The sequence below is a fragment of the Aedes aegypti genome, chromosome 2, assembly GCF_002204515.2.
Source record: "Aedes aegypti strain LVP_AGWG chromosome 2, AaegL5.0 Primary Assembly, whole genome shotgun sequence".
Taxonomy (NCBI): Eukaryota; Metazoa; Arthropoda; class Insecta; order Diptera; family Culicidae; genus Aedes; species Aedes aegypti.
In genome coordinates this window covers 380,549,298-380,574,192 of record NC_035108.1, presented here as the reverse complement: position 1 = coordinate 380,574,192, position 24,895 = coordinate 380,549,298, and the positions used below count along the sequence as shown (strand labels likewise).

At 37.3% G+C, this 24,895-nt stretch overlaps 1 protein-coding gene across 2 annotated transcripts in view; it reads right to left on the bottom strand.

Annotated features, from left to right (window-relative positions):
* The window catches only part of LOC5572937, a 535,760-nt gene that overhangs the window by 44,348 nt on the left and 466,517 nt on the right, over nucleotides 1–24,895 (bottom strand). For both annotated transcript variants that reach the window (XM_021846848.1, XM_021846849.1), the window contains exon 4: nucleotides 6,839–6,968. In XM_021846848.1, the coding sequence (XP_021702540.1) occupies nucleotides 6,839–6,968 (130 nt within the window). The remainder of the gene's footprint in view (nucleotides 1–6,838; nucleotides 6,969–24,895) is intronic.

Below are 24,895 nucleotides of genomic sequence, written 5' to 3'. Positions count from 1 at the left end.
CTCTGAGAAACCGCTAAGAACATTTAACATTTTCCAAATTTATTTTTTTTTTTGATTATTCATGAAAATCTTTTGGAATATTAGCAGGACTCTTTAGAGTATCCTGGAAGAATCAGTTAATGTTTTTTTAGGCAGAAAGTCCTGGATAATTTTTGCTGTAAGTGTTTCAAGCAATCCTTGAAGGCTTTCTAAGAGATTTGCTGACAGATTTGTTGAAGTAATATGTAGAGAAACATTAGGAAGGGTCTCTCGCCTGCAAAGGTGCACTGTCTGAAGAATCTGTGGAAATAATTGCTTGGTGATGCTGGAAATGATTTTGGTGATTTTTAAATTATTAATGAACAACTAGATGATATTTTAAACTAATAATATGATTTTATGTGTTTAAAATTTGGAATTCTTTAAGAGATACTTTTAAACAATTAATACCGATTCTTCGAGAAATATTCTGGTAAAATCAGAAATCCTAAAAAAAATTGCTAAATAACAACAACTTATCCTGGAAATTATTTTAAGTGGGAATCCTAGGAGGAACTCAGAGAAAACTGTTGAAGGAATTGAAGAATGCATTGGAAAATTCCGGAAGAAATCTCCGAACCTGAAAAATTTGTGCAATAATTACAAAGGGACATTCCTCGTGTGCTTTTTGGAAGAATTTTTAAAGGAAGTTTCACTGGATTAGACAAAGAATCGATGTTTTCCGTAGTGAAAAATGAAATTAATTAGTATCACTGATCAACAAATGCATCTCGAGATCTTAATCAGTTAAATAGTTGATATCTTCGACAAGGATTTTCAGCAGATCAAAGGCTTGCCGGCGATAAGATATCGCTTCACCTGCAAACACATTTGCCCATGACACCCACCTGCTAGCTCATGAGAATCTTGAGATATAGAATAATGAAGAAAATGTTTTAGTGAACCTAAACATAGAAGAAAACCTAACCCGAATATTGAAGAAAACCTAGCAACACAATTCTCAATCAGATTCATCATCCCCAGATAGCCTTCGATCTGCTGAAAGATACCAACCCTCTAGCTGCAGCTAGCTGATAGGATCTTGAGATATAGATGATTGAAAAATATTTGTTACTAGAGCCACCTAGCGGATAAACTTTCAAATAGATTTTTCACTTCCAGATAGCCCTTTATCTGCTAAAAAAAAACTTTGCCGAAGACAGGTAATAAGGATCTTGAAAAATGTTTGTTAATAGCGCCACCTTGCGGATAAATTCTCAACTGGATTTTTTTACCTCCAGATACCCCTCGCACGTTATGTCTAAACCAGCAGATTATGCAAATCGAATGTACCTCGGATTTTTTTCCACTAGAGTTCAGTAATTGGGTTATTTCATAATTGGAAGGTTTAAATTTTGATTTTTCACTTTTCAACTATTTTTTCATATATAGACTATGGAATTTAATCAAAATCACGTTTTTTTTTACACAATTGAGCCCATGGGAAAAATTTTACCGATAGAATATTTTGTAACCTTCCGATTATGAAATTATAGACCAAATTCTGATATCTAGCGGGGAAAAATCCGAGGTACATTCGATTTGTATAATCTGCTGGTTTACACATAGCGTGCCTCGATCTGCTGAACATATTTGGCCTTCTAGAGGAAAGATCTTGAGACACAGATGATTGAATAAAAGTAGTTACTAGCGCCACATAGCGCATAAAATTACAATAAGTTTTTAATCGCCATGTAGCCCTTGATTTACTGAACAACTTTGTCGAAAACACCTACCTTCTAACTCAACAAGCCCTTAGATCTCTGTGTATTGTCAATTTTGGACCCCTCATGCCCCCACTTTTTCGTTACCTAGAAAAAGGGGAGGAGTCAGAGTGGATGTCTCACCCAAGGATTATAAGACCAACTAACCGCATGTAGATACTACAATATTTATTTCAAATCAATAGGGTAATGACTGTTTATTTTGTTCTCAAACGCTAACAGTTGGCGCCAGCGGCAAAAAGTACAGGCAACAACCTTTCGAACATTCAGTTTCTTTCACTGACCGCCGAGTGACGACACTGTTGTTTGTATTTCATCCACTGATCACGCTACGCTGGATTCTCAAATTTCTCAAACTTTCAACACAACCGCATGGAAGAATGGTAGTTGGAAAACTGTCAAAACGTATGGAAAATGAAAAACGTAAATAACATGCAATTAGGAAACTGGATCAAAAATGTAGTGATTAGAAATCAAGTGTAAAGTGAATACATAACTTTTTGTGTTTAGTTCATCTTCCGTGGTGCTTTCTTTGCTTCAGGATACCGTTTTTACTACCATTGAAAAAGAGCCATCTATTGCCTTTTCAGTTTTGAATATCGCCCTATTGATCTGCTGGTCTCCGAATTATGGCCATTTGAAAAGTTAAGGTTCGTCCTGGGATTTTGAGGGTTAATCCTTGAGACAAATCCTTGAAAAAACGTGGATCAATCGTTCAAGAACTTCTCTTGAAAAAGTTCTCAGAAATATCTGTGACTGACATCTTTAGAAATTTTTGGAAAATAAAATCTGGACAATAACTCCTCAATAATTTCCTGAGTGAATGCTAGAACAATACCCTAAACAAAGGGTATTGAAGGATGAAACAGTTGAAAAATTTTTTGATGAAATTTTCCATGAAGCAGTCGGAGTTGCCTTTCTTCATAGAAATTACTAGATAAACAAATGGAGCCAATACACAAATCGAACGAATAATAATTATTCGCCAAGTATTGCCTAACTTACGCCAACTAGTGTAGCGCGAAGCTTCAAGCTTTGATTCAGCTAATTCACACTTAAGTCAACAGATAATAGTTTTACAACATCAACTTATCTAAAAAAACCCTTGCAAATTTACAAACTACCAAACATTTCAACACAGACCTTAGCAAAGACCATAGACGTAGAACAATCCATACTGCAAGTTAATGTCAATGCACTATGGTCCAGAAAGCAGTTTTACGCGGAAAGATGCATTTTGCGCTTTAGAATGAAACATTAGAGGTCTTCTACAAAGTTGTTTGTATTAGTGAGGGCCTTTATTTGGTGTTATTGAAAATTAGGGTGGTCCATGTTTTCATAGAAATGGTGTAACTAACTTTCTTATTTGTAGAAATTATATTATACATGCTTCAGCAAAGTTGTAGACCATTCAATTTCAAGCAACTTTGCCGAAAAAAGTTTTTTTTTGTATCTCTTAAATTGAACGATTTAGAGCATTTTTCCTACGGTGACATAGGGTGGTCCAAACAAAATTGATTTTCTAGCTCTAGCGTTTTCAACATATCTCTTGACGGCATGCAAAATACAAAAAAATGTATATTATATCAAACAATTACAGATGAGTTATTTTTGTAACTTTCATAAAATGCATTGAAAAACAAATATTTTTTATCACAAAAATTTCAATAAAAAAGATGTCAACAATCTTTAAACATGAAAATTTGCGTTTTGTTAAGTTCTAAAAGCCGTTCATAGACGACTTTGACGAGAAATCAATATTGAAAAAACAAGAATTGAAAAACTTATTTTTGTTGGACCACACTGTGACGATGAGCAAAAAATGCTACAGAAAAACTTTTTTTTGGCAAAGTTGATCAAAATTTCAAATTCTACTTTTTTGTCCAAGAGTATATACCAGATTTTTTGCAAATAAAAAAGTTGATTGTAGTATTTATTTGATATTGTGGACCACCCTAGTTTGAAATGACACAGTATGAAAGCTTACATTTTTAGAAACAATTTTGTACAAGATCATTTTTGTCTAAAATTTCGTTTTTATGCTCAAAATGCAAAACAATAAAGAAATACATACTATGAAAGTCTTTAAAATAGTTTTAGAGCCTTTTCTTTCTTATTTCAGATTTCTCGTCAAAATGGTTTTCGAACGACTTTTAAAACTTAACAAAACGTAAATTTTCATTTAAAAATATTGTTGATATCTATTTTATTTCAAAAGTTATTGAAGTTTTGGTGATAAAAAATATTTGTTTTTCAAGGCATTTTATTAGAGTTACAAAAATAACACATCTGTGATTTTTTGATATAATATATAATTTTGTTTTGTCTTTTGAATGCCGTCAATATATATTTTTTTATGTTTGCCCCAATCAGAGATATTCACAATCAAATTAGGCATGTTTTAGAGAGAAAAACAACAATAACACTCACCAAATTACGCACTTTTTAAAGCTGTAAAAGTGTTTCATAGACTACTTTGATGAGATATTAGAATTGAAAACGCAAGAGTCAGAAAACCAATTTTGTTCGGACCACCCTATGTCACCGTAGGAAAAATGCTCTAAATCGGTCAATTAAAGAGATAAAAAAAACTTTTTTCAGCAAAGTTGCTTGAATGGTCTATAACTTTGCTGAAGCATGTATAATGTAATTTCTACAAATAAGAAAAATAGTTACACCATTTCTATGAAAACGTGGACCACCCTTATTTTCAATAACACCAAACAAAGGGCCTTACTAATACAAACAACTTTGTAGAAGACCGTTTTCGTCTAATGTTTCATTCTAAAGCGCAAAATGCATCTTTCCGCGTAAAACTGATTCCTGGACCACTGTGCAATGTTTACAACTATTTAAAATAACAATAAAATTCCCATTAGTTTCCCTTAAGAATGATAATGGATGAAAAAAACTTGATCATTGTCTTTTTGATGAATAATTTATCCAAGAAAAAAAAACCCTTGCAAATCTATTGCTTTTTTTGTTAGGAAATGATATAAAACTTAACCGATTTGAGTGCAATGGCCTTTAGCTTTAATGTGAACATAACTATTAAAATCGACGTTCACACCAACAAGCATTTGTTCTCCAACTCCTCCAATTCCCGAGACCAGAACTTGTCAGCAGAAGTCGTCCATCATCGAATTACATCGAGTGTAACATTAACAGAGACATTTGCATCAGATCACAAGAATAAAAGAAGAATTGCCTGCCAATTTTGCGACCCAAAAACCGCTTCGTCAGATTGTATCTTTTTTTTTTGTGCCAGTACTATGCATTTCGTCGTCGTCCAACTTCTTTCGTTTACTGATAAAAATGAAGGAAAGGAATCGGATTCCCCTGGTGATACCGGCATCGTCAACGACGACGACGTCCTTCTTCACCGTAAGATGAAGAAAGTTCTCTGCGAGTCAAAGCATGGCGTGGTGCGAAAGCAGGTTTCTCACAGTCCGGGAAACTCAAGGAAGAAAGTGCTTTTGATGTGAAGGCTTATGCTGTGTAGCGGAATTTTTCACTCGAGCACACGGATTTCAATCTTCACTGGGACTTTCCGTACCTCAGTTATCTCCGTGAAGAATGATGAAAGGAAGTGCTCGTTACGGAAAGGACTTGGTCTTGGAATGTCGTCGTGTAGGCTTATTCCCTGGTGGCTGATGTGCATTGGCTGATTATATTGTGTTCTGGTCGTCTCGTCACGACATGGTAGATATGATCCAATAATACTTGAAACGTTGATTTATTTGCACATTTCAGATTAATGGACGGATAGCAGTTGTCACCTTGAGTTATGTGTCGCATGAAACATTCATGTGTAGCGTTTAATCTTTCGACATAGGAGTACAAGAAGTGAAATGCGATTCCAATGATTTCATTATCTCTAAATCTTCATTCAATTTTCTACTTAAATTTGATCAGACTCATCAAAGTTCACAAGGAAAGCCTCAACCATAAAACCTTCTCCAGAACACGTCGAAAAAAAAACGAATCAATCGACGAGGAAACAGGAGAAGATCCAATGATTTTCTATTAGCCTTGTCAAATGGCCTGTTACGAATAGGATTTACGTACACGCGGGTGCTCCCGAGTGAGTCAGTTACATAGTTGTGTGCATCATTTGGTCTGACATGATGCGTAAAGTCGAATTCCTTGAATGGCGTATCTTCTTTTGCCATATCATATCATTGCCAGCCTCGCCTTCGCATTGGCGTGATTAGGATTTTTGTGAAGGGGGAGACCCAGCGTGTTCTGGTGTTAGGAATGTAAAATCAAACGAAATTATTATAATTTGCATTTATATATCTCACAAATAATTGTTTATTACATACGATTATTACGATTACACCATATCGCTTATCAAAGTGAATCATGTGACCCAACGATCTATCCCATTAACAAACATCCTCCTAGTAAACTTTGTGGAGAAGCAGAGGTAAACACGGTCTCCAAATAGCAAAGGTTACATACTAACATTCCATCTCTCAATTCCACCTGACTGCAAGGACGTGGCCGGCGGCATTATTGACCCTGTATACATGAAGCACTGAATTATGTACACTGAAGAAGATTATGGCCGATCCCAGCCAAACTTCTAGTTGATTCTTTGTACATCTTCACTGACTTCGGTCAATCACGGAATAGCAACCATTGATATGTGTAGTCAGTCTAAGCTAAGCTAAGCTGAGCTACAAACTCAATATAAACTAAAATTTCTTCTAGAACTTGACCCTTTGGAACCTCTGATCCTAGTTACGCCCATGCCCCTTCCGGTAAAGGTAATAATGGTGTTTGATCATCCTCCCCGAAAAACAAGCTTCAGATTGGTTGGGAGACAATTTCCGGGCAGACCGTAATAAATTTGCGCTCCAACCGGGTGTAACCTCCGCCCACCGACCCTCCGACTGTCTATGATATGAATACCGAATTTGTTTGTCGCATGTTGTTTGTCGGAAAATGTTCCAAATTGGGCATAAGGTTATGTGCCGTCGTCGACGAGACGCGCGTAGGAGTAAGCCTCAATTTGTATTCGCGCGGAAACAACACTGTCTGTCAGTTTGTCTGTGTTTGTGTGCTTTGATATGTGTTTGAAATTGTCTTACCTATCACTTCCATGTCACCGGAAACGATGATGGTGTGAAAGGAAGGTGCGTCCGCCGACACCTCGCAGCTGAACCTACCGGACACATTTGCTGATTTGATGACCACGACACTTTCGTTTGACAGCGAGCGCTGGAATTGAATAGGAAAAAAAATAAACCGATTATTATACTGAATTACACTGACTGAAATAGAGAGACTTTTTAGATTTAGTAGCAATAGACCATGAACAGAAGTCACGTGGCTTTACGGTAGAACGAGGCGGTTACAATATCGCATTAGCAGTTAAAAGTAATACTAATTTCAGAAGTTTGTTCATTTTACCGAAAAATGATGTCCGATTATTGTCAACCATAATGGCAAAGAGTTTCAGAGTCAAACAGATCTTCTTTGGGATTCTGCCACTGCATATTTTTCATCTGCTTCGCCGAATAGATCTGTTTTGTGCGTAGTTGATACCAAATATTTATCGGGATTCAGTAAAATTGGTCGAAAGATAGGTCAGAAATTGTAACAAAATAAATTCGGAGGTTGTAGAGTTAAGATTTAATGCTGTCCAGGAAGATCTTGAATATTTGTTGCACTGAAAATACCAATACTGAGATCTCTATGTAATAAATAACAAAGACACAAACCTTCTAAAAAGACAGAATCACGAGACATTCCGTAATGATCCCGATGAAACCGCATTCCAAAAGTGTTTTTCAATAGCATAATCTCAATTTTCCATGGTATAGAAGGATTACTATAGGGGGAGATCAATCAATCAATACATCATTAGAATAAAAGGAAACTATTATAGAGAGTAATATTCGCGTAGATCAACACATACATGAACTATGTACGCCGTTTGAAAAAAAAAAACAGGGATGTTTGAAAATCGTTATAAAAGTTGACTTAAACTTAAACTTAATTAATAATGAACTTGGAAAAATAATTTCAATCCTACAAACATAGTAGAAAACTATCATAATTTTAAAGTAAGAAAGTATTTTGTACCATATTTGAACTAAATATGGTCAAGCACCTCCTGTCCCACAGTTTTGGACAGCTTGATATGTTGCCTGATATTCTTGTAATTTTTCATCAGTGTCCATTCATGGATATCATCGATCATGGTATCAAAAATGCAATAAAAATAAGAAGAATCAACATTCAGGACAAAAAGTGAAATGTGTTATTTTCCATCATATAGGGAGCCGGATCCTATTCTTGATACTTTTGATTCACTTCGGCAGTGGGGTTTTTTCAAAGCTATTGAACTCTTATTTTTCAGTATTATATTTTTTTTCTGAAAAGTCGAAATCTTAAGCTTTCATTCCAAAAAAAAAAAAAATATTGGAAATCAGTTGAGCTGTTCAAAAGTTATGTTTTTTTTTTTTTATAAAATGCGCTGATACCTACAGTGTGTGCCGATAAAAATGATTGATATTTTATTTTCAAAAAAATATATCAAAAACTTAAAAACATAAATCGCTGAAAATTTGAAAGTAACCGTAAAATTTTCTGAACTTTCAATGAGAAAAAAATTAGAACAGCAATAGCCCCCTTGGTCCTTGGTTAGAATGCTTAGTATGAGTTTGAAAGAACTTTAAACGAAATTTCAGGAACAAACTCAATTTTTTAAGGATTTTGAGGTGAGAAGCTGTTGCTGAATGTGTTACAGTATTACAAAAAAAATGAACGTAGAACTTCTAAGAGGATTTCTTTGAAAAGATTCCTAGCGTAATAATTTAAGAAGTTTTTGCATAACTCTTGTAGCAAGTGTCGAAGATATTGCTCGCAATTTTTAATGGCGCTATATCTATAGTATTTTAAAGTTGAACTCCTGGTAATAATTTTGATGCAATTATTGACGAAATTCAGGAAGTATTTTAACTAGAACACTTTTTATGGAGTTTGACGCAGGTTTAAGTCGAATTATTGGGCAGAATGTCCAAATTCTATTCCTCTGGTTATATAAAAGCCTTAATTACAAATGACAAAGTAAGGAATGGAATTTTAGGCATAACTTATTTGTATCCCAAATTTTACTTGAGGAATTACTTCTGAAGCATTTCGAAGAAATTGTCATTATTTTTGTTTTTTTTTTTGCAGGACCAGTGACAAAATTTTTGGAGGAATGGATTTCAACTTTTTTCAGAAATCCCTAGTGATTTATTACTATCAAAATCCAAGTAAATCATTCAAGTCAGTAGCGCAACCAGAATTTGGCTTTAGGGGGGGTTTTGCAAACTTAAAAGTAGTTTTTTGTAAAAGTTATTCAGGGTAAAAAATTTGGGCAGATGTTTATTTCTGGATTGAAATTAATAAATAACGAATCAACATTTGCAAACCTAAGCTTCTCTCGTCCACCCTAGACATACATTTCTATATAAACTAATTCCGTTAGCCAAAGGGAATATGTTGTACCTGGCGAAATTTCCCAAAAGTTTTCCTAAGTACGATGATGGAAGATAAAAGAACTTTCGGATTCCAAAGAATATTTCGTTCTCTATGAAAATTGGCGTATCTTTTACTCCTAAAGCATGATTGGTTTAACGAGACTACAATATTCTGGTATCGATTCAATCTACATCCTTCGTAGTATGTTTGAAAGATTATCCAGGCTACATGAATGCACGCACAATCACTCTACGCCCCCTAAATACGTTTCCAAGTTTTTCAACAAACATTATGATCTTCAAAGGCAATAGGTTGCAATATGAACCATTGCAGTTATTATTAGCAGTTCTTCGAAGGTAAATCAGCATTTCCAGCTTGTAGACGAATGTTTGTGATTTTTTAGCTTAGGAGCGGAACCGCTCTCTCCTTTAATCTCTCTCAGGATTTTTATTTGTAATCATTAAAAACTAAGGTATTTCTTTTCCTATGATTCACGTGCTCCAAAAGCTATGAAATTCGCCTAAAATGTTGAGCCAACTTTGAGATTTTTGAGGCAAAACTCTTTGGGGGTCTTACTATTAAAAAGCCTCAATTTTGAAGAACATTACTGTTACTGTAAATTTCGCACCTTTCAAACGCGACGATTTGTAATCGTCGCCGGTGAAACCGTCACCAAAATCGTCGCCAGTCAACCAGCAGCTGTGAATTTGACGTTTCAACAGTCTTACAAACATAACGGCAAATCACCTCCTTTGATTTGGTTGCTGGCGACGATTTTGTCGATCTGTTTGAAAATTTTCGGCGAGATTTGTTGTCCATGAAATACAACGTACTGGTCCGATGTTTTTGGATTGTAGTGTTAAATTTAATTGGTATATTTGGAAAAAAAATCTTTTAAAAAAATCTGCTCTGGGGGGGTTTTGACCCCCAAAACCCCCCCTTGGTTGCGCCACTGATTCAAGTAGATATTCTAAGGATTTTAGGAAGAGGCTGAACGTTGGCAAATTCCAGAATCATTGACAAATATTATGAAGAATTTCAAAGAAGTCTCCTAAGGAAATTTTGAATATTTTTGAATTTTCGGAAGTAAGCTAAAAAAAATAGTGATTTACTTTTTTATGTATTTATGTCGTAATTTAATTAGAAGTTATCAGTTGAAAATCTTGAAAAAAATAAAACATAGAAAAACTAATGCTGGATATGTTATTTTTGTAATAGTATTATAGCGAAACTTTTCAATCATATTTTTAACGTAGTTCTTAAAAACGAAACCAACATGAGGCACAACTCCTATAAGTTTTCAGCATAATTCAAGAGGAATTTCTGGAGCATCTTCTGAAGTAAATTCTTTGGAATAATTGAGATATAAATTTGATTCAATTTAAAAATTTTCACGACACTGGTTGGCATTTGTGATGAAACTTTTATATAGTTTCAATTATTTGATAACAAAATAGTAGCAACTTTTGTGAAATTTTCTGATTTTCAGTGAATACGGTCTTTTAGTGGACTTTTTCCGAAATTTGTAAAAATAAGATATCTCGATAATTCGAGAAAATTATTCGAAGCAATACAAAGCTAAATATCTATCGGAACGAACTTTTTGGAACTTAATAAATTGCTTGATGAGCACTCGAAAGTTTGTTGAACTCAGGAGTGTTACTAGGAAAATTCTTTAGCAAAATTGAGAAAAAATAAAAAAAAACTCTTTTATTCGATATTCTGTATCTCGATTTCCCCTTACTTGATGAAATGCGTGGTCCCTTCAATCTGGCATACTTGGAACCAAGGATGGAAATCTAGTGATCATGATAAAACAAATCATCGTGGTTGTTCTTTATCATGCGATCATAGCAACAACGATAAACCCTTAGTCGTCAAGCCATCATAACCAGGGTTGGGAAAAAATCTGAAATTCACTCTACAGTAGCCAAGCAAAGCCAATCACAGTCAGCGAAGCCAGTGAAACTCATGCCCATCGCTGCTGTAGGCAAAATGCCTTGAAAATAGCAAAACACCCGTTGCTAAGGGCAACCCAAAACTACTGTAGAAAAATGTTCTATTTCCCGCTGCATTTCCCGCATTTAGAGCCTTCAATGACACTCATGATTTAGAAAATTCATGCACCCAACATAGGCTACTTGATGAGATTCACCTTTTTGAACTGCTGTACTGGGAGAACCACGTGATTTTCGCGAAAATTCAAGCCTACTACTATTACCATTCCCAGCACTGATCATAACAAACTCCGCTCCGCGAAAAATGAATCGCTCGACCTGTAAGCTGACGATCAATTGTTCGCGAATCAAAGTCTAAATTTTAGAAGATTTTTCTGATTGCACTCCGCGATTTGTCTCCTTGCTTTCCGTTTACAATATGAATGTCAATCGTGCATGGTATGTGAGAAAGTTTATTCGTGAATTTTAAATTGATTCGCATTAATCGCAACTTGTTACAATATCCGACAAACCCTTTGTCCTACGACAAACAGTTCATCGGATGCTCGATATATCTATGATTAGCGCGCGTGGTGAGGTGCTGAAATCATGTTGCTACAAGAGCGATGGCCCTCTTGGACCATTCAAATACCGTGTTGTTTGTCGTAAGAGCTGATTTTTTTCCATCCTTGCTTGGAACCCTCTGTAATTCGATACAGCTCTAACTTGATGATATCTGTTTCATATTATACATACAAATTTACCTCTCTTACTCGATATTTTCTAATGAAGGTTTCAAGAGTCTTCGAATTTGGATCGTTTAATTTTCGATGGAGAATGGCTGTGCAAGCTTGAGGCGTTTGAGGTTTTCGATAGGGGAACTGAGGGTAAAATGAACACCCTAAGCAATTTTCATATTTTCTTGCTTATGAAGCTGTCAGATTCTTTTTCAATAGCTCAAAATTGAAGAAGGATGTTTATGCCATGTAACAAGTTGAAATACTGTGATGGAAATAGAATGTTATCAACATTATTATAGTTTTGAAAATTTCTTTCCATAGAGTCAATGTTCCAAACATGTGGGTAATATGAACAAATACTTGGGGGTAAAATGAACATACAATGGGGGTAATATGAACATATACTGGGGGTAAAATGAACACATGCTGGGGGTAAAATGAACATGCAGTGGGGGTAAAATGAACACCATTTAAATTGAACTGGTTGAGGTATGATTCTCGGTATCTGGTACATGAACAATGCATGTCCCACAGACATTCTGGAATCGATGGAACGTTTAGCTGCGACCATTTGGATGGCTGCCGATGTCTGTCTTTGTATTTTCTACGGAAAACTCTCGGCATCTGAAATAAAATCCGGTAGTATTCGCCCTGCCATGGTGTTCATATTACTATTATATTATATTATATTATATTATATTATATCACATATTACTATTCATCTCGAGTGGTTGATTTTACCCTCAAAAAATCAACATATTCAAATCATTTGTTCTCAGAATTTAAACGATAAAAATATTTTCAATTTCCGTCTACTTATCATAAAAACCTTGAAGATATGATGTGCTACGCAGTTCAACAGATTTTTGATGATTTTAGTCATAAAAACCTTAATCATATGAGAAAAACGGAGAGGCGTACTTTGTTTTTGTTTACTTTTCCAGCTTTTGACCGTTCTAGATCGTGTTTGAGTTGTCAAAATAGTCTTTTAGTCTGAATATTAAGGATGGTGCTATGTTTTGCATAGATTTATAGCATGGAGTTTGTACGTTGAAGATGGTAAGCTATTCCCAAGCTACATCTGTTCGTTCCCTGTACAATTTTGATTACAAACAATTCTAGGGGGCTTCTGCTAATCTTCTGGTCTTCTGGTCTTCTGACCTTTCAGTATTCTTTTCTTCTGCTCTTCTGCTCTTCTGGTCCATTGGTCTTCTGGTCACTTGGTCTTCTTGTTGTCTGGTTTTCTGGTCTTCTGGACTTCTGGACTTCTGGTCTTCTGATCTTCTGGTCTTCCGGTCTCCTTCTGGTGTTGTTGTCTTCTGGTCTTCCGGACTTCTGGTCTTCAGGTCTTAATGTTATAGAAGTCATAGATTCCTGGTCGGCTTTAGGACATTTCGTCGAATGACATTTGGTCGAATGGCGTTTCGTCGAATGACATTTGGTCGAAAGTACATTTGGTCGAAAGGACATTTGGTCGAATGGATATTTAGTCGAATTGCTTTGAAAATTTTTGCTGGACGTTTAGTTGAACGGAAATTTGGTTGAGAGCTTATTTTTAAATGGTTTATTAAAATATCACTTGGTGAAATTAATTATTGTTTTCTTAGTTTTGCAAAGTTGGTGAAATAATATATTATTTTAAGTATTCTGAATTCGTACCTGTTGTTGAATAAAAAATGGGACATTTTATGTAGTCTTATTACATCTTTTGATTAAATGAAATTTTTAGAATTAGTTGTTTTATACATTGACTGAAATATTTAGCTCTAGTGAATTTATTATTCTTTGAAAACATCATCATTCTAAGAAAAACTGCTCAACAAGTTTATATTTTATTACGCAACGCTGTGAACATAATGCTTGCATTATTCATTATTCTTTTGAAATGTCATCTTTCTTTGTAATGAACTGCTGATCTGCATATGATGGAAGAATTCCGAGGGAGTGCTTGGGATCTTTCTTTGAATTCTGGGCTTACGGAAGCGGGTAAGTTTTTTGAATACGGTAATCATAATTAAAACGGCAGGAAAAATTGCTTTAAGGAAAACCTTTATGGTGAAGTGAATGTTAGGTTTCGGTAACTATGCTTATGCCCAATTGGCTTATTGTTACTTCCAGCTTAATAAAATTTCTCAAGCAAATATATGGCTTTAATGACCTCGCGAGAATAAAATAGTTTGCAGTAGAAGCTTTGAATTATTAAAAATTAAAATTGTGCTAATTATATGTATCAGGTAAGGGAAGACGAGCTAACTAAGGAGACAAAAGTTGGCTTGCTTCCATTTAAGATCAACTTATCTCGAATTGCAGAACATGCCTAAATGAATAAGCAGAATGAAACATTAACATCGCAAGAGTTTGATCAATATGTTGGGAGAGCGTCCATCAAATTGAATAACAAAATTTTGCAAATTGTATAGAGATTGTTAGTAAAATGGCTGATACTTTTTCAATTATGCAATCTCTCTTGTATTAGCGACCAAATTCTACTCTCGAATATAGTCAGACTAAACGTAAAACTCTGTTTCCATACGATTTAGTTTCGACCACTATTCTTTCCACGAAATGTCGGTTCGACCAAATATCATATGCTTTCTGTTGCAACTAAACCATTTCGACCAAATGTCCATTCGACGAAATGTCCATTCGACCAAATGTACTTTCGATCAAACGTCATTCGACTAAATTTCATTCGACCAAATGTCATAGATTCCTGGTCTTCTGGTCATCTGGACTCCTGATATTCTGGTCTTCTGGTCTTCTGGTCTGCTGATCTTCTCTGCCCATAACTGCATAACAGTCACATTCGACATTTTTGACAATTTCGAGTTAAATCGGGGAGAGTCATCAAATGACAAATACTTTCGATCCACTTACTAAAATCTGTGAGATTGTTCTAGAAAATTCGAAAAAAATACCGAGTTGTTTTGTCACATTGGCAATTGTAACCGCATAACAGTCACATTGAGATTATACATGAGCCTCATAATGCAGTGGCAACGAAATTTCTATAAGATTTTTTTTCTGACTATTCACCCAATAAGCGATATGAGTTGTACAAAATTTCAGCCTCAAATAAGCACTTTTGAATTCTTAGTGATTTTTTGAAATATGAGTTCCCTCTGATACTGCAATAAAATGCAAACTTGTTATCCCATTTACTCAATGTCTACTTTTGTCGAATGTTACAAATATTCAGTTATGGGCAGTTCTGGTCTTCTGGATTTGTGTTTTCTGGAGTTTAGATCTTCTGGTGTTCTGGTATTCTGGTGTTTAGAAATTATTTAAACTTAGATCAGATCGAACGTCCCTTGTTTTCTAGGTTTTGCTCCACTTGGTTAATCCACCTAGCTTGCAGAGTTCCTCTATGTCTTGTGTTCGCCTGTCATCATTTTTGCAAGATTGTTGTCCAGCATTCTCAGACCATCCTCGCACCATTCCTTCCAGCCTTAGCGACTTTCCGAATACTGAAGTCGCCAAGGAGTTGTGACAGCTAGTGACAATTTTTTTTCTTCTACATACAGTATTTTCAAATAATTCTTGTGCTTGCAGGTTATACTGGAGAATTGTTCCAGTCTCGTGCCCGTAGGTCTACTGGTATTATCATAGTTTTGTGTGCGGTACACTAAGTACATAGAAGATTTTTACCAGTAATAGGCATGACTTTTGGCAGTCATGTATATCCAAATTTCTTTACTGCAATTGCTTAAGCTAAAACTACTTCATTATTTTTTCTGTTAGCTTTACCAGCACAAACTAAGTAAAAATTCTGTGGAATTATTCTTGCAAACAGTAAAATAACAATTCTTACATATTTGAACTGTAAAATAGGATTATGCTACTTTCCCCCAAAGTCGTTTCCTCCAATATCAGTTTCCCGAATGTCAGTTCCCCGAACGACCCGTTTTCCCGGAAAGTGGTGCAGTTTAAATAGGTGCTATAATAGTCTTCAGCGGCTAAATGGTGAACTAGAAAGAATGATAAGCAATTAAAAGGTGTTTTGTCATTCTCGGTACATACATGTTGGCAAAAATGCTGAGGAAGGTTAAACTGGAAAAAACCGCCAACCAAATAAAGAAGGGTGCATATTAGATGACCAGTTCGTTCACCACCCTGAGGTGTATAAAGTTGCGATAATTATGATTGCCAAAACCTTTTCGGGGAAATGGGCTATTCAGGGAAACGGGATATTCGGGGAACTGGCGTTCGGGGAAACGACATTCGAGGAACCGACATTCGTGGAAAAGTAGCACAACCGTAAAATAGACGGGCTGCATCTGACGTTTCGTGACAGTGGAATCCGGGTGTTACATTTTATTTTCTTCACGAGTTTCGTCTCAAAACTTAAGTATACAAAATAATTTTCTCCTTCTTCTTCTATTCTTTTTTTGTTAATGATACTGATTTTGACCATGCAACGGTACTCTAGCATATCAAATTATTGCCTCTACTTTAAAGGACCGAAGGCGTTTTTTTAACTGTAAGCAGGCTTCATCGCATCAAACATTTTGATTTCTTAATTTATTCCAGAAACAAGATGATTTTTTAGAAGGTACACACTTAGATCAAATCAACGAAGTCGGTAATTTATTTACCGAAATCTCAACAGCTGAACGTTCGGTAATCGATTCGGTAAACGAATAGATTACCGAAATTTCGGTAATTTGATTTTTTGAGCGTAGCTGTCAAAATTACCGATTATTCGGTAATCTGTTACCGAAGAAACGTAGTCCTGCCCCCGGGGTTTTTTCCTTGGTAACCTGCATTAACACCAACAAAATAGGCAAAACTACACGTGAGTACACTATCACATAATCATTTTTATTGTACCGTGCAATTGCACAAGGTTTATTTGCATTTCAGTTGTATTATTTCACGTCCAAAATCAAGCACGTCTGAAGATGAAGGCCATCGATGTTGAAAGTACCGTATGGAAAGAATGCTAGCCGTGTTACCACCTATACGAGCCGGAAAAATTGATAGCTGCTAGTTTATGGCAGACCCTGCAATTAATTATGATTATTACGTTATCTAACGTTCACAAATTACCATGCTTACCTTCATTGTAAAATGTTTGTCACACAATAAATGCAACTTTCAAAGGATACACCGCAAAACTAGAAAAAAAAAAACACATGACAGCAATTTGTTGTCAACTTGCAGATTGCCGCCTTTATCTGCGAGAAACAGATTTGGTGAACTGCTATAATTGTTGATCATTGTACTGACGAAAAGCCAAGATCAATCCGATCATATGCACTGATCCAAATTCATCGGCTCCAAACTTATCGCGATAATTATCACAAGAGAATTAACACAAATGTTTGCCGTTAACGGGTTTCGAACCCATGTCCACGAGCAAAAACGTTTTCAAAACGCGCATGCACCATAACCACTCGACCACGCCAACTGAACAAAGGTGGAGAGAAATTTGGTATATACAGTATTGGACAAAACATTTGAAACTTTTTCGATTTTCCATACAAAATGACCAACTTTGGTAAGCTATATCTCAGTAATTTATGGACCGATTTGAATAAAATTTTGGCAGAACATCAGACATAATCTAGATTTTTTGACGATTTTTTATAATTGACATAACTAAACATATTGAAGAAATAGCTTCCTGGTATCTTCAGCAAAGTTGTAGATTTTAACGAGATGAACAAGTTTGCTGAAGACAGTTTTTGTGTAGGGCTATCAGATTTTGAGATAAATAGTTTTGAATTATTTGTCGAAAATTACACTTTACCTTAACCGTTATTACTTATAAACTCGTGGTTGTAACAATTATTCAAAAATTTATGTTAAAAGTTATATATGATAATCTGTGAAAGTTTCATTCGAATCGGTCCATAAATATCTGAGATATAGCTTACCAAAGTTGGTCATTTTGTATGGAAAATCGAAAAAGTTGCAAATGAAAGCTACATATGGAAGCGAAGGACACTCAAAACGACGAAACAAGAGTAGAAAAGAAGGAAGCCAACTTCTCGTTGCTGGTGATAATATAAATTCGCTGCTGCAGATCTCGTGAGATCATACTCTCGCAGTGCTGGACGGGTAGGATATTATCGCACGTCTCTTTCCTCCGGAAAATCGTCTTGATCGATAGGCTTATGATTATCGCCGTGACCGATTATATAAATATAAATATAAATATAAATTCACTCCCTGCTTGTTAGCTTCTGAGCTTAGTGTTCCTTCCGCAGTTATTAACACAGAGCTTTCCTTGCCGAAGTTGCATTTGTCGTATTCGTTTATCATGTGGGACATCTTCACCATAGACAAACAGACGTAACACTTAGAACAAATTTCTTCAAAATCCATCGCCCAGTTTACACCATCATCATCTGGTGAACATGTTGCACGAAAAGGTGTTTCGTGCAACAAGACCAGCAGATAGCGGTAGTGTGAAACGACAAACGCGAAGAAAAATGATATGCGCGCCTCTGGTTGTGAGATTTGTAACATAGCGAATTTTAAATGATCGTTAAATGGAAGTGGTTGATGAAAAATTTCGTCAGTGTTACATCTGTCTGTCTGTGTCTTCACCTTGGCTTTGCTTGAACCCGCAGATGTTACCACTAGGGTTAGGAAGGCCCTTGAAATAGGTGTTATAATAAGTGAAGCACGCGTCCAGCAATGGCTTCGTGCTGCGATCCAAAATGTGCTGGGATAAGGTTGGGAGCATTTTGCCGGGTGAATGCGTGATGATCGAAAGTAAAAGCAGCTCTTCGCTGAACACCGAACCTGTTGTTAAGCTGAACTCATAAAGATGGGTCCAGATAATCTGGAACGAATGGGTTATACCCTATTTAAAGGAGATGCAACAAATGGGGCGTGTGAGGACTTACTAGCGATCACCATCTTAAATGCAATCTATGAAGTGTCGTCTCTTATATGTCGTCTATTATATGTAGAAAACGAAATCTTGAAAAATTCTCAATAACGCATCGTTAATGTCAGATCGACAATATACTAGATCTTCATTATCGGTCTGCAAAATTTTATGGAGATTCAAGATGAAAATGTAATTTCGTTTCAATCTCGCCGGAGAGCATTGCACGGTTATTTTTCAGCATTTTACTAGAAGCCAAATAGACAGTAAATCAAATCAGTTCTCCCATAATTGCTTCATATAAACGGAACATCGTACTTGCCAGACAAAGCATCAGCAGATTAGCAGAAATCTGCAAGCTCTAGAACAATACCAAGAAATCTATAATCAGCAAACCATTACTGAAGAAGATGAAACAGCAGATAACCCAAACATCAGTAGGATTTCTGTTCAACATGACGTTGAAGGCTGCAAAGTGAAAATATATTAATAGAACCTTGTCCCTATTACACTACTAGAGCTAGTTTAGCTTTAAGAAAAATAACGTATATTTCAATAAAAAATGAGATCTTTGATTCCTAATTTGCCCCATGTCATCGAAACGTCCAAAAAGTAGAACATTATTTATTGTACCAAACGAAACGTTCACCGCAGTGTCCAGATGATAAGTTTAATTTGCAGTGCTGTGTTTTATTGCCTGGTTCGATTTCCCATTAGAGACGGCGACAGAGCATGTCTTCGAGTCGAAACACAAAAAATTAATTGGTTTTCTTTGAAATTGTCAGCAACATTTCCGAAGGAGTACTTTTTGTGCTGCTCACTATGGGAAACACATTCAATTCCCTCATCAGTTATTGCACATTGCAATGCTTTGGCAGTCTGATGTCGAAACTGTTCCATTTCTCGTCGAGAGCAGAGAAAAAAGGAAGTCGTTGGGGTTGTATGTAGTTTGATTCTCATTCCGACATTATTGACGATGCCCCATCTTCCGTTTCCTTTCGGTTCGGTTGACGACGTTCAGCCGGGTGCAGTTTTCACTTTATGGAGCACACGCTCGATTTTTCTTACCCATCATTCTTTCCTGAGAATGGTATGATTGCAACATGGCAGCAACCTCATCATTAGTGGACCAACTCGCAGATTCGGAAAAAAAAAGTGAACCGAATATCTGCTAGAACGAATGGCGCGGATTGAACCCGGAAAACAGCAGCAGCGCAAAAAAAAAACGATGGCTGAACACTACTAATGGGACGGAACGGTAGAATTGTGGAACATTTCAAGCTTGCAATGACGTAAAGTTCATCACATGATGGCAGCGTGCTCTGTTAGAGGAAATCAAGTCAGCGGAAGAGAAAATGGCAACGATTCAAGCGAATTTTTGGACCAGCTGCGCTGTTTCCGCGAGGACATTCTCTCGGCGGCGATGGTCGCTTTTGCTGCATGCTGGTAGAGTTTGAAATGAAAACTGTGTCGAGGTACCATTATATTTCTGCGTATTAAAGCTGAAGTTCAGATGATGAGCAGAGCTCAGTGGTTTTCAATTTTTTTTATACCATGCATGTTTTTGAGGCTCTTGCTACCCTTTTCTACAAAATATGATCACTTTTGCTTCCTTTAATGATGCGTTTTAAATATCATATATAAAGACAGGGTGTCCCAGAGTATTTGCACAACTTCACAATAAAGAATCAGAATCAGAATCAGAATCAGAATCAGAATCAGAATCAGAATCAGAATCAGAATCGAATCAGAATCAGAATCAGAATCAGAATCAGAATCAGAATCAGAATCAGAATCAGAATCAGAATCAGAATCAGAATCAGAATCAGAATCAGAATCAGAATCAGAATCAGAATCAGAATCAGAATCAGAATCAGAATCAGAATCAGAATCAGAATCAGAATCAGAATCAGAATCAGAATCAGAATCAGAATCAGAATCAGAATCAGAATCAGAATCAGAATCAGAATCAGAATCAGAATCAGAATCAGAATCAGAATCAGAATCAGAATCAGAATCAGAATCAGAATCAGAATCAGAATCAGAATCAGAATCAGAATTAGAATCAGAATCAGAATCAGAATCAGAATCAGAATCAGAATCAGAGTCAGAATCAGAATCATCATACGATAGTCAATTCTAACTAAAATGATTCGGTGATAATATTTTTTTTAATATCATTACAATAGCCCAAAATTCACGTGAATTTCTTGGGCGGTATTCCTTCTGCTCTCTGGGACGCTCAGATTCACCCCCAAGGAGAGAACTCCCTACCGGTTGAAACCCACTGGCATAGATCGATCTCTTGCAGAACTTGAAATATCTAACCCCAATCTAAAATATCCAATCTGTTTGCAAATCAACTTTCGCCGTATCAGCGAACCGCGAGGTCTCGGTTACCACACTGTTATCCACTGGTAGAGGATATCTTGCTTCCCACGCCAGCCTCACCGGAATGCCCTTGATAAATACTGCTGATGGCAGCAAGCAGTGCCAGTGGAGTCAGAATCAAACGGACCAGATCTGATGCCATCGCCAGTGCCGACGTCAACGTTGACGTCGTTCCTGTCTTCTGTCGCCGTCGTTAGACTACCTCGTTGTAGTAGGGGAACATAGCCCAATACGCACTAGTGGGGTAAAATGGTCCAAACAATTTAACCGCTTATAGAAGGATTAAACTTGCATTCTTTAGAAAACTATGTCAAAATAGGTTTAGGAGAACGTGGGGCAAGAGTGCCTCTTCACATAGTTCAAATTAATTTTGTAATGCTCAACCCAAGATAAGCATAAATTATGCTCCAATAGGGTCCACAGTTTTTGAATGAATTTTTGTTTTTTATTAAATAATACGGAAGAACATGATTTTGCAACTACTTTAGCATTTTTCTCCGCTCAAATAACGGCATATTTGAAGTTAAATTAAAAAAACGGCTCAAAATATTTTAATAAACTTAAAACCTTGAAACTTTAGATTATGTTTGACGTTCACTTAGTCCACAAAAACGCCACATGGGTTTTAGTTTCAACACTGGGGTTGTTCCTATCTGTAGCACTTCGACATTTTGGTCCATTGTACCCTACGCTTTTCTCCATGGCGGCGTTGGAGGGCCAAAAAAAAAAGTATTCTCACTTCCACGCGGGAATTGAGTTCTGTCAGAAGCATTATTTACGAGCATGTTTTTCCGTTCACGCCGCACTGACTGGCGATATGCTGGCAACAGCAGCAGAACCATGCGTTTGGATTTTGTAGGAAAAGCATTCCGAACGTTTTGGATGTTGGGCGAACAAATCGAAATGAGTTTTCGTTATTCTCGCTTTCGCCGATAATACTGGTTGAACGACGACAACACATTTATTCATATCGTGATGGGATAGCTATAGCAAAACAACGCTTTCAACGGTAGGTGTATCCAGTTGTTTGGATAAGGAATGCACTATTGCTAACTTGATGCGAACATTTTTCCATCAAAATGTCATTGCATATCACTAAACTGAACGAACACTTGATTTTCTGATCATGGACAGAGGTGCCAGTTAATACTTTTGTATTCGAATGCCTGCACGAAACACGGTTTATAATTTTTTTTATCTTCCGCTGCTGAAGATTCAAATTGAGACGAAATTTTTATTCAAATGGTTGAAATAATAACTAATGGACAAATAACAAAAATGGTGATTGAGAGTTAACTATTGACTGTTGAACTCTTCAAAGGTTGTTTCCCAGTGTTCTGATCAGATGAACTCCTATTGCACATCACGACGTACTAGGGAATCGCTGATTTTGTTTTTTTTTTATCTCGTTGTTAAACAGGGCTCGCAGCTCCTTGAGTGATCCAACGAAGTTTGTTCCGTTGTCGGAGAACAACTTCCTCACATTACCTTCTAAGTTGACGAATCGATCAAATGCAGCCAGGAACGCATCCGATGTCAAATCCGATACATGTTCTAGATAAACTGCCTTTGTAACTAGGCACACAAATAGAGCAATCTTGGAGTTTTGCTTGCCTTCCTTTACTGATACTGGTCCAGCATAGTTGACACCAAACATTTCGAATGGTGCAGCGATGTTAACTCGATATTCAGGGAGTTTTCCCATCGGAGGTTGGATCATTCTTGGCATCGTGCGGAAACATTTCATGCAGTTGTGGATTGGCTTTCGAATGGCTGAACGAGCGTTGACAAGCCAGAAATTCTGTCGAATGGCTGCCAAAGGAGTTTGAATGAGTTTGAGATTGACCTTCGTGGAGTCGTGCTTCATAGATTTTCATGACCAGCTGTTCAGTTGCTCGGTGTTTTAAGGCCGGTCAAAGGCTGGTTCTTCAACTTCAGCATAATAAACGTGCACAGCCCTCACTCCGGAAGAACTGATGATGACAAAGATGCTTTTTACGCGCAGCTCGAACGCGAGTACGACAGCTGCCGAAACCATGACGTCAGAATCATCATAGGAGATCTAAACGCTCAGGTTGGCCAGGAGGAGGAGTTCAAACCGACGATTGGAAAGTTCAGCGCCCACAGGCTAACGAAAGAAAACGGCATACGACTAATTGATTTCGCCGCCTCCAAGAATATGGCCATTCGTAGCACAGCCTTCCATACCGATACACCTGGAGATCACCACAGCAGACAGAATCACAAATTGAACACGTTCTGATTGATCAACGGTATTTCTCCGACATTATCGACGTCAGGACCTATCGTGGCGCTAACATCGACTCTGACCACTATCTGGTGATGGTTAAACTGCGCCCAAAACTCTCCGTTGTTAACAACGTACGGTACCGACGGCCGCACCGGTACGACCTAGAGCGGCTCAAGCAACCGGATGTCGCAGCGGCATACGTGCAGCACCTCGAGGCTGCATTACCGGAAGAGGGTGCGCTGGATGGATCTGGATCTCTTATGAAGCCTCTCTTGAGAATTGCTGGAGAACAGTGAAGGCAGCCATCAACAATGCAGCTGATAGCAACGTCGGGTACGTGGAACGGAGTCGACGGAACGCCGCCTGGAGGAGACGGAGTGTGAGGAGATGGAACAGCTGTGCCAGTCTCAAGAAACACGCAAGTTCTATCAGAAGCTCAACGCATCCCGCAACGAGTCGAGATGTGCAGGGATAAGGATGGGAGCTTTTTGACGGACGAGCGAGAGGTGATTGAAAGGTGGAAGCAGCACTTCGACGAACATCTGAATGGCGCTGAGAGCACAGGCAATGAAGGTCGGAACAACGGAGGAAATGCCTCGGTCGATACTGCGGAGGAGGAAAACCGACCAACCCCACTTTGAGGGAGGTTAAGGATGCCATTCACCAGCTAAAGAACAATAAAGCTGCTGGTAAGGATGGTATCGAAGCTGAACTCATAAAGATGGGCCCGGAGAGGCTGGCCATTTGTTTGCACCGGCTGATAGGCACACTCTGGGAAATAGAACAGCTACGGGAGGAGTGGAAGGAAGGGGTGCTATGCCCCATCTACAAGAAAGGCGACAAGATGGATTGTGACGCATCACCTTTTCATCGATTTCAAGGCGGCATACGATAGTATCGACCACGTAGAGCTATGAAAAATCATGGACGAGAACAGCTTTCCCGTGAAGCTCACGAGACCGATAAGAGCAACGATGGAAGGTGTGCAAAATTGTGTGAAGGTATCAGGCGAACATTACAGTTCGTTTGGATCCCGCCGGGGACTACGACATGGAGATGGACTTTCGTGCCTGTTGTTCAATATTGCGCTTGAAGGTGTTATGCGGAGAGCCGGGGTACGATTTTTACGAGATCCAGTCAATTTGTTTGCTACGCGGAAATTCGGCTGAACATTTGTAAAGGTGGCAGACCTGTACACCCGCCTGAAACGTGAGGCAGCAAAGGTTGAACTGGTGGTGAATGATGGCCGAGCGCGACAGGGCTCGCCTAGATAGCAGTGCCACAGTGATTTATTGCATCGATTTCACGATCAAAATAGAACAACTTCAAAACTATTGATTCTAGATGTTTGGTGTCTTTGATGAAGTTTCTTGATATTTAAAGGCGCTTCTTTTGGTATTAGGGGTTAGATGATCAATCCACCTAAAAGTGAGATAAAAAAACATATTTTCTAAAAATTAAGTTAGAGATTTCAAGTTTTCGGCAAAGTTGCAGAGTATATAATTACAAACAAC